The sequence below is a fragment of the Acomys russatus genome, chromosome 27, assembly GCF_903995435.1.
Source record: "Acomys russatus chromosome 27, mAcoRus1.1, whole genome shotgun sequence".
NCBI lineage: Eukaryota > Metazoa > Chordata > Mammalia > Rodentia > Muridae > Acomys > Acomys russatus.
The window spans coordinates 22251146-22260466 of record NC_067163.1 but is presented as its reverse complement, the minus strand read 5'-3'; the positions used below and the strand labels follow the sequence as shown (position 1 = coordinate 22260466).

General features: G+C 44.2%; 1 protein-coding gene and 1 long non-coding RNA gene across 9 annotated transcripts in view; one reads left to right on the top strand and one right to left on the bottom strand.

The window, feature by feature from the left end:
• Nucleotides 1-226: 226 nt before the first annotated feature.
• LOC127209765 (uncharacterized) lies at nucleotides 227-4281 on the bottom strand. The gene is made up of 3 exons (XR_007833246.1): nucleotides 4143-4281; nucleotides 1953-2090; nucleotides 227-675 (listed from the first exon to the last, which is right to left on the bottom strand). It is a non-coding gene; the product is annotated as an uncharacterized LOC127209765 (long non-coding RNA).
• A 105-nt stretch (nucleotides 4282-4386) lies between these two features.
• The window catches only part of Nrg1 (neuregulin 1), a 190157-nt gene continuing 185222 nt past the window's right edge, over nucleotides 4387-9321 (top strand). For all 8 annotated transcript variants that reach the window (XM_051169380.1, XM_051169378.1, XM_051169377.1 and 5 more), the window contains exon 1: nucleotides 4387-4529. In XM_051169380.1, the coding sequence (XP_051025337.1) occupies nucleotides 4430-4529 (100 nt within the window). In that variant the 5' untranslated portion in view covers nucleotides 4387-4429. The remainder of the gene's footprint in view (nucleotides 4530-9321) is intronic.

Below are 9321 nucleotides of genomic sequence, written 5' to 3'. Positions count from 1 at the left end.
CTGGCTTAATGTAATGTAATGGAGGAGATCATCTCACTTTTTTGCCAGGGTACCGTCCATTTCAAACGTACTTTGTTTATAAAACTTGAATTACTCAGGCTTTTTCATCTCATATTCCTCTGGCACAGGGCCATTTTTACTCCACTGGGTTTCCCATGCATTTTTGATTATGTGTTGTTTATCGGGATAGTATGTAGAATGATTGTGGGAGTAGTATCGAATCTCTCAGTATGTAATTGTCCTATGCCATTATTATAATGATAGTAGAGATGACAGATGTACTTGAAATTAGTAGAAGTGAGTTTTTCATGAAGCTAATGACATTTCAAGGCCTGTTTACTGTCACGGCCCCCCTTTTGTGTTCTCGCATCTTTATTGTTGTTTTGTCTCTAGAGGTGTGCTGTTAACCCAGGGCTTCTCACGCACTCTGAAGTCTATTTCCACCCCGAGTTTGTAGTTCTAGATTTGCATTATTTTTCTTCAAAAAATTTCCCCAAATTTTATGAGCTTCAGGTTTTAGAAAAGTTGTCTAGCCTTGCTGAGTTGGGTAAGTTGTTTTCATGTGTTTCACACAAAGTTTACTTCCACGTGAAGGGGAGTAATATTCATGTTCTTCCACTGTTTCTTCAGAGAATGCTTGGTAAGTGAACCAGCCACACAGATTTGGACTTGATTCTGGGGAGAGTAGAGATTGGGTTGTGCGTTATTGACATCAGCTTTGACACAAACATTTTCAAAAGCATTCTTTGTTTAAATGACCTTGTTGCTTAATTCTAAAAAGCAAAACATATTCGCAGAGTTTCGAGTTTCTTATTCCTGTCAGTAATGTACGTTTTGCAAACACGAATTCACATTAGTTCTTTTTGGTTTCTTTTTTCCCCCCTTTAAATTTTTTCTTGGATTGGACCCCCCAAAAAAGGAATTATTAAATGAATATATTTAACCATCTTTGTAGATTCTATAAGTTCCCAAAGGCAAGTCTTGATGAAGAAAACTGCAGTGGTCCATGGTGGCACTTCTTAAAGCTGCTGTCTTATATATGATCTACATTTCACTTTTCTTTATTTCTCAAGGTGATTACATAATTTTCTACTCTTCTGCCAGGTGACATATGTTGACACTTTGGTGAGTGGACAAGCTGTACTATGTTACCTGCTCTAGGAGCTGAACTAATTCATTAATCATGAAGCTCTTTCATTTTGAAATTTTGATTGAGGTTAGTTAACATTTAATATATTCGGTTTAACTAATTAGTTTTATAACATTTTTCTGATTTGTGTTGTTTGTGGGTTGTTGGTTTTTTTTTTTTTTTTTTTTTTTTTTTTGTGGAGACAGAATCACTCCGAATCTCAGGATGGCCTGGGATGGCCTTAGGGTCCTTGGTGTGACTCTTGCCTCATTGTTGGAAGGCCAGATTACAAGATGAATCAGTATGATACTTGGTTTTATAGTTTTAAAAAATGAATACTTTTCTTTTTCAGGTCCATAAGTAAGTTCCAAGGTATTTTTGAAAACACCAAAACATTTCATTTGCTGCTTACCACAGACATGAATAATTTAAGGACAATTTCGAAGTCTTGACAAATCTCATAAATATTTTAACTATCAAAGAAATCGACTTTTCGGTTAATCTTTCAGTTGGTTATAAAAAATTTAGTAAAATATACTCAAGAAATTAACACAAAATAACATAAAGATATGAACAATATATTAGAAAAAATGACTTTGCTGTGAATTTCATAATAATTCACCTGCATTTGACATAAAATAGGGTTTTAGAGTTTAGGCACTGTTCTAGTAAGTGGCTTGCTTTTCAAGTGACACTCTGTCATTTGTCTTAAAAGTTCCTTCAACACCTACTACTGCAACTCTTGTCCTCCCATTTCTCCCCCTCTTTCATAGTCATCTAACCAAGTTTAAAAAAAAATCATGTAATGATAAGTTATACTTACTTCCCCATCATATTTATCCATTTCTCACTCCTACAGTTTCCATGGGAACGCTGCTGGCGTTTTATTGCGATGGTACTGCAGCGTCAGTCATCTTTCTTGGTCATTTCAGTTTTGGAGGTTTGGCAGCTATCTCAGTGGCTTCATTTAAATAGAAAAAAAAAAAAAAACCCCATATTTCACAAAAGTGTAGTCTCCTTTATCCGTATGGAGACATTGCTACTAATGAGGGGGTGTTCTGGGAAGTAAAGTATCTAGACCCCAAACAGGTAGCGTTCCCATAGGCTTTGGTTTTTATTACCCAAGTGCTTGGGAAGATCTTACATATATTTTTTAAATTCCAAAATGCAAGTTTGCTTTCAGTCCTTGACAAGATGCAAACGTAGAGTTCTCACACTGCCTCCTAACTATCATCAAGAAATGAAAGGGTTTCTGCTCTCAGCGGCTTGCTGCCCCTTGCTGGCTGAGCAGTGGCCCCTCCTGGGAAAGTGGAGTTATTTCAGCCAGCACTGGGGCCCACCTTCCTTTCCCTCTGTCGTTACAGCCACTCACTGCTTTCCTCGGATTGGATTCTGCTGTTTGTGTGGCACAGGGGGAGATTTGTAGTGGTGTTTGCTGGAAGGCTATCAAGATGTATGGACACTAAATGTTTAAAAATAAAGAACGATGCCCGTACTGTTGAGATATCTAACAACTACACCCATCTTACAGAGTTTGGTTCTTAACTCCAGTGAAAATTAAAGTAGAATAAAATGCTTCTTAAGACAGTTTTAAATGAATACTTTTTCCCATTTTCTTTCCAGCCTGTGTACAAAAGCTGTACTCCAGATTTCACCTGTATTTAAAAGGGTGGCAGCCAGAGAATACAGAGAAAGGTGTGAATGGTAATGGGTCAGTTAGCACTAACTCCAGGAAGTGAAAAGGAGGAAACCAAGGCCCCCTGAAAGTGGGATAGCTGTAGAATATTGATCTTTGGCTCGAGCCGCTTCTCAACCACAACTCTGTGGAGAGCATCGTCAATCACTCACTGGTGTGGACTACTCTGCTTTCTGACTTTTGTCCTTTGCAGCAGAATTCCAGGGCTTTTTTGATTTCACTGCTCCTTAGAGCTATTCACCAGTGGTAGGACACAGGAGCACTAGGATTCATTAGAAGTTCCCAGAAAGTCTCATCTGGGGAAAACTGGCAGTAATGAACTAAGGCTCGGGACTTCACCATAGTTCTACCATCCCAACTTACTCCCTAACTCTCGGGTCTGTGCCTCCCCTCCCCCCAAGACATGTTACTGTCAATGGTGAACCATGGCTCTCCATGGCTCACCACTACAAATTACCTTGTAGTAAGAGATACTGTGATACTGTGCTTAGAATAGGCTAGAATATTTTAAAAGAAATCTGGAGGTGGGAAATCCAATAAGCATGCTATTAAGCACAAGAAGGAAAAAGACACATGGTCAAGTCGCGGATGTTCGAAGTGCAAGCTGTTCATGCTTGAAGTTCACAGAATCCTTTTTCCTGGGTACCTCAAACTCCCCTCCACCCCAGACTTCACCTTTGCCCTCTGTGCCAGAGAAAAAGCTTCCCTAAAGTGAGAAAGAAATGAACTCTGAACCCTTCTGGGAAATAGCAACTATTCCTCCCCTCCCCGGAGCTCCAGATCTCCAGAGCCTTTATTGTGGGACAGGTGTCAGGGGTTGCAAACTTTTCTCCATCTCCCTCCACGTTTCAAGGCTTGGATCAGCCCTACAGCATGTCAAGAACTACCAAGTGCCAGGGTTTCTTCTTGGCCTCTCCGGATGGCTCCATTTGATCCAGTGGTGGCTGAGGGGTTGTCGCGCAGCTTTCAGCGACCCCTATCGGGAGTTCCCGGCACACGCCGGGCTCGGCCGCCCCATCCTGGCCTGGATGCTAGAAGAAAGGGGCTGAGCCGCGATCGCCCAGCTCAGGCTCCTCCCGGTTGCGTGTCCTGCGCCTCGGGGGTGGGGGTGTGGTGGGGAAGAGGGAGGGGGCGAGGCGAGGGGAGGGTGCGAAGGAGGCGCCAGCGTCCAACCTGCGGGCAATTGAAAAAGAGCCGGCTAGGACTTCCCCAAAACTTGTGGGAACTCCGGGCCGCGCGGACCGCAGGATTAGAGCGGAGCGCAGCGGCCTCGGCTACCGGGAGATGCGAGTGCAGACCCAACTGTGATCACCTTACCTTCTTCGGGCTGTAAGGGTGCGAGACAGGCCACTGAAGCAAAGCCACGCCGGAACCAACGGCGGTGGAACCCGGGACACTAGAGCAGCCCGGAGCCACCCTAGACGGAGCGGACGCTCCAGGTGATCGAGTCCACGCCGCTCCCCGTAAGCGACAGGCGACACCCTCGCTCAGCTCGACCGCTCGCTCTTCCCTCCAGGGACAAACTTTTTTCCAAGCCCTTGGACCAAACTTGTCGCGCGTCGCCGTCCCCGAGTCGGGTCCTCGCAGTGCTCATCTTCGGCGAGATGGCTGAGCGCAAAGAGAGCAAAGGCAAGGGGAAGGGCAAGAAGAAGGACCGGGGATCCCGCGCGAAGCTCGCGCCCAGCGAGGGTGACCCAAGCCTAGGTGAGTGCCAGCCGCTCCGTGGCTTCCTGGCGGGAGCCTTGCCGGATCTTGTGCGTCCTCGCGCAGCGCTCTAGTCTCCTGATTTGGTCCCCACGCTGCTTTGCGTGGGCCACCTCCACCTGGCGCCCGCGCGCGGCGAGCACCCCGAGCCTAGCAGTCCGGCCCGGACCCTTCGGGGGTCCGCCGGGCGCCGCGCTCTCGGGCTTGGCTCTCTTGTTGCCCCGAGACGTAGCGGAGCCCAGCCCGGGAGTGCGGGTTCCGAGTGCGGGATCCCTACCCGCTGCGCGTGCCTTGCGGCCCGAGGATTTTGCGTGGGCCCCGCCTGCCCTCTAGCGAGAGAAGCGGGAACCGGATCGGGATCCGGGAGCCTGAGCCGTGCTGCGCGGGGTCCGGGGTTGCACAGAGGGTGGTCGGGGAAAGAGCGGCCTGGGCGCCCGGGCGTCCGCGAGGTTGGGCGGAGGGAAGCGGTGCTGAGCCACCGTGTGAGCCTAGTTTAGGGCTAATTGCGTGCGGCGTTAGGGAAACCTAGAGCAGCTGAGAGGGATTCCTAAGGTCAGCGAAGCACGCAGAACCCCGGCCGGGTGCCAAGATTCAAGTCCAGGTTGGCGCTGAATAAATTTGGCTTTTGGCGGTTCTAGTTTTCAGGGCCACCGCGATAAATATGGCTAGTTTAGTTTTCCAAGAGGTGTCAGAAAGCAGTAATTTCCCCGAATTTTTGAACCTCATCGCTTACCGGTTATATATAGAATGAATAAATAAATAAATAAATGGAGTTAAGGCTTTTTGTAAAGCTATCTTTTTAATTCACCATCAGAGCGCGAAGTAAATGACAGTTTCACCGTGGACAGCCCTAGGAAAGGCTACTGCATTGAAGAGTCAAGAGAGGTCGCCGGTGGGCACCAAACCTTGTTTAAGAGCCGCTAACTAGATGTTGAAGAGGGTGGAGCATGAGAGGGTATTTACCCTCCCTCTGCAGCCCCCTAAGGTTGATGTGGATGGCTTGTGTCTCTGAGAGCATTCCCAGCACACATTATGAAGTTCCTCTGGGAGATGAGCCACACGTGTGCAGTCTGTGCCTAGAGGAGATAAGCAGAAGTATCTGCTCCGTGCAGGAAGACAACAAACCGCATTTTCTTAGTACACTCCTTGGATTCACTCAGCATTTCAGAACCTGGCTTGTTGGCAGAGACCCTAAGCAAGATTTAGAACAAAACAGAAACTGAACAGAGAGTAATTGTTTAGCCCCTGGCCGTTCTTGTGCCTGCATACAAGGTACTTCTGATCAGTTTCACCTTAATTATTCTGCAGGAGCCTTCCTGAAGGTAGACTGATGTTTCCCTAATATTTACTGTATAATTTGTGGATTAACTATAACATTTTACTCAATAAAGTATGAAATGGAGGAAGAGCTGGATTACTATCGTATAGCATGTGATGAAAGAGATCCAGACCTAACAAATGTTATAAAGGTATAAAGAAGTTTTTGTTTCCCTTGTCACTACGTGCGGCATTTTATTTTCCTCAGAAGTTTGTATGGGCCGCTTAGATCAGCGGTTCTCAACCTGGGGGTCGCGACCTCTTCGGGATGCAACCTTCTTTTTCACAGGGGTCACCTAAGACCATCGGGGAAACACAGATACTTACGCTGCGATTCATAACAGTAGGAGATTTACAGTTATGAAATGACAACAAAATGATCTAATGGTGGTGGGGTGTCATCACAACATGAGGGACTAAGTTAAAGGGTCCCAGCATCAGGAAGGTTGAGAACCATGGTTTTAGCCGCTTTCTTGAATTAAGGTGGGGTTTTGATCTGACCAGCGCCCCCTTCAGTAGCGATTTCCCTTTCAATAAGGATTCAAGTCTCCAACACACCAGGTGGGCCTCTGTCTCAGGACTACCTAAAATCTGTCTTAGAAGAGAATTCTAGAACTTCCTTGATGAATCCCATTTGTTTTTGTAGTCCCACAGCTGTGACTCCCTCCAAACCAGTCACGATGATTAAGTGATATATTATTTTCCCAGAAAAATTGGGATGGAGTTGTCTTTGGGCTAGATTTTAGTCTATTTGCTTCCTGTCACCGTATGATTTTTCTTTTTTTTGGACAGAGAGATGTTTCACTTCCTTCAGAAGACTTTTTACCCACTTTAGGATGCTGGCCAACAGGTTAAGCCAGATTAATAGTATTTAATCATTTGATTTTTCACTTGAAATTTGCAGTATGTAGAGGCGCTGGGCAGTAGACAGTCCCGGCCTCTTTTCCTTCTAATGGTAAGTGCCAGTCTGATTGTGCTTGTTGAACATGACAAGTAACCAATAGCCGTGTGTGTGTGTGTGTGTGTGTGTGTGTGTGTGTGTGTGTGTGTGTGTCCATGTCCACGCCCTTTTCCTGGCCTGTGGGTCTGTGGAATCATCAACAGCCCTCGTGCTTGCCATGCAGCCAAATTTAGGGTTCACAAGGACAACTATCTCCTGAATTGCTCCTGCGTTGGTGACCTTTAGTACCAAATGTCACCCTTTCCTTAATACAAGCACTGAAGTGCTATGAGTGTCCATGGTGATGCATATACAATGCTGGGGGGCCTCACGTGGATGAAACTACATCAACTTTTATGACAGCTGAGATAGCTGAGGGCACTTTGCCCTGCCGTGTACTTTGTTATATATGTAGGCATAAATACATCTGTTTGTGGGAACTCTTCAGGAGAAAAACACCTTTTAAACTGCTATATGACAGGTTTAGTTGATGTGCTGTATAAATACCTGGCTATGCTTCCTGTCATTTTCATTTTGATATAATTAACAAACACTGAACTGTACACTGTTGGGGCTGCACATGCTCAGTAGAATTGTCTATTCTGTATTAATGGCTATTATAGGTCTCATGACCTCGAGGCCATTCTTCTTTGCACAAAATAAGTAATCTCAGCAAAATCCTGGGCTTGGTGTCACAGATCCGTGTATCGAGGGCTCCGCAATGACCTGAGCCTCCTGCAAACTGGACCTCCCAGATCCTGCCTCTGATTGGTTCATTTAGGTTAGCATTTCCCTTTAGAAGCCTGAATTACAAAACCAGTTTTTCTTTTTGACCTGTCATCAAGTTACCAGTTGGCTTCAGACCTTCCTTAAGACCGCTAATGTTTTCCTTACTCTGGACAGTATTCTTTTTGTTACTGTTTTGACTCTTAAATGACCTGTACAAGATTTGGTATCACGCCTAGTTCATATCTGGAACGATCATGTGCTAGTTCATGCCTGCTGGAGAGATATTTGTGAGTGGAAAACTTAAGGAACTTAGTACCCCAAATAGTTAGATGTAGGCTGTCCGTGCCTCAAATGAGAACACCCACCTGCTTCCTTCATTAAATGGCTCCAAAGGCTGAAGTGCCTGTAAACATTCTTGAAAGTAAAGTACCCTGTCACTAACAGGGCAGTCTGTGTTTACAGAACAAGGAGGAATGTCCAGTGATCTGTTTCAACCTGGTTACTTGTAACTGCTTACATTATGTAATTATTAAAAACATTAAAGATTATTTACAGAACAAAATAGGACTTGTTAAGAAGAACGAAAGTAGCAGGAAGGGCGAGGGAAGGAAGCTTGGATACTGTTTTAATACAAACAGAAGGATGGAATGGTACGAACGGAAGAATAAGGAGAGTGTGTATATGTGAAAATATATGCATATGTGTATATACATATGTATATGTGTATATGTGTATATAACATCAGAAAAGTCCTGGATTGTTGTGTGAACAGTAAGTAGAGTCCCAACATCCTCAACCCTTCTCTATTCAGAGTAATAGAAATTCCTGTTAATTAGAGATACAGTTACTGTTCCAGGCAGTGTAATACATGTATTGTATATTATATGATTTTTAAAAAATGCAAGTGTCTTACTGTTGGGCAGCATGCTCTAGCCCATAGTCTTCTGGACAGACTGCTTGGATTTAAAGTCTAGCGCCACCAAACACCCTTTACCTGTACATTCATGGGAAAGTTACTTAATCTTTCTGTGCCTACGTTTCCTTTTTTTGTACAGGGAAGATAATTCCTGACTCTCTGGAGTGTGAACAAGATAACCCAAGAAAGCATGCTGACCGTTGCCCAACAGGGACTCAGGACCGAGTAAATACATGCTTTCTTTATCAGATTACTCAAGGAAGGAATTGTCTGCAAGGATGTGTGACATAATTTTCAGAATTTAACCTTTTATGGGAAGGAAAACCCAGTGCTGGCCTCAGATTAGAGTGGGTATAAATATTAATATGTATTACCTGAAAAGATAGAGAAGAGGGAATCCATCAAGTTTCACAACTGCATATATGTATTAGGAAAACATTGCCGAGCTCAGTATAAATATTGAAAGTAGAGTGAGGTGCAGCAGGATTTTATCTGGCAGGAAAATGTTGAGGTTTCAAGCTGCAAGATTTTGAAACCTGATTCCTTTTCTGGCAATGCTTTAGGAGTTGCTGTTTAAACCTCCTTTCATAGTACAGAATATGTCGTCTTCTCTCTTGGGACTTGTGTAAATTACAGCCACTAAAACATGAAGTATGCATCAACATGACCTTTGCTGTCTTTTTTTTTTTTTTTTTAAATCAGGAGTAACAATATATTGCCAGCAAAGCTCATAGACCTTGGTATAAGTAATTTGAAATAGAAGCAAAACAAAGAATATGGTACATCCATGTTTCTCACTGTGTTTGTCCCTCTTTGTTTCTCACTAGAATGGCCATATGTCATGTTTCAGGTTCTGGGAATATAAGTGATTCTTTCCAGATTTTTTTTCC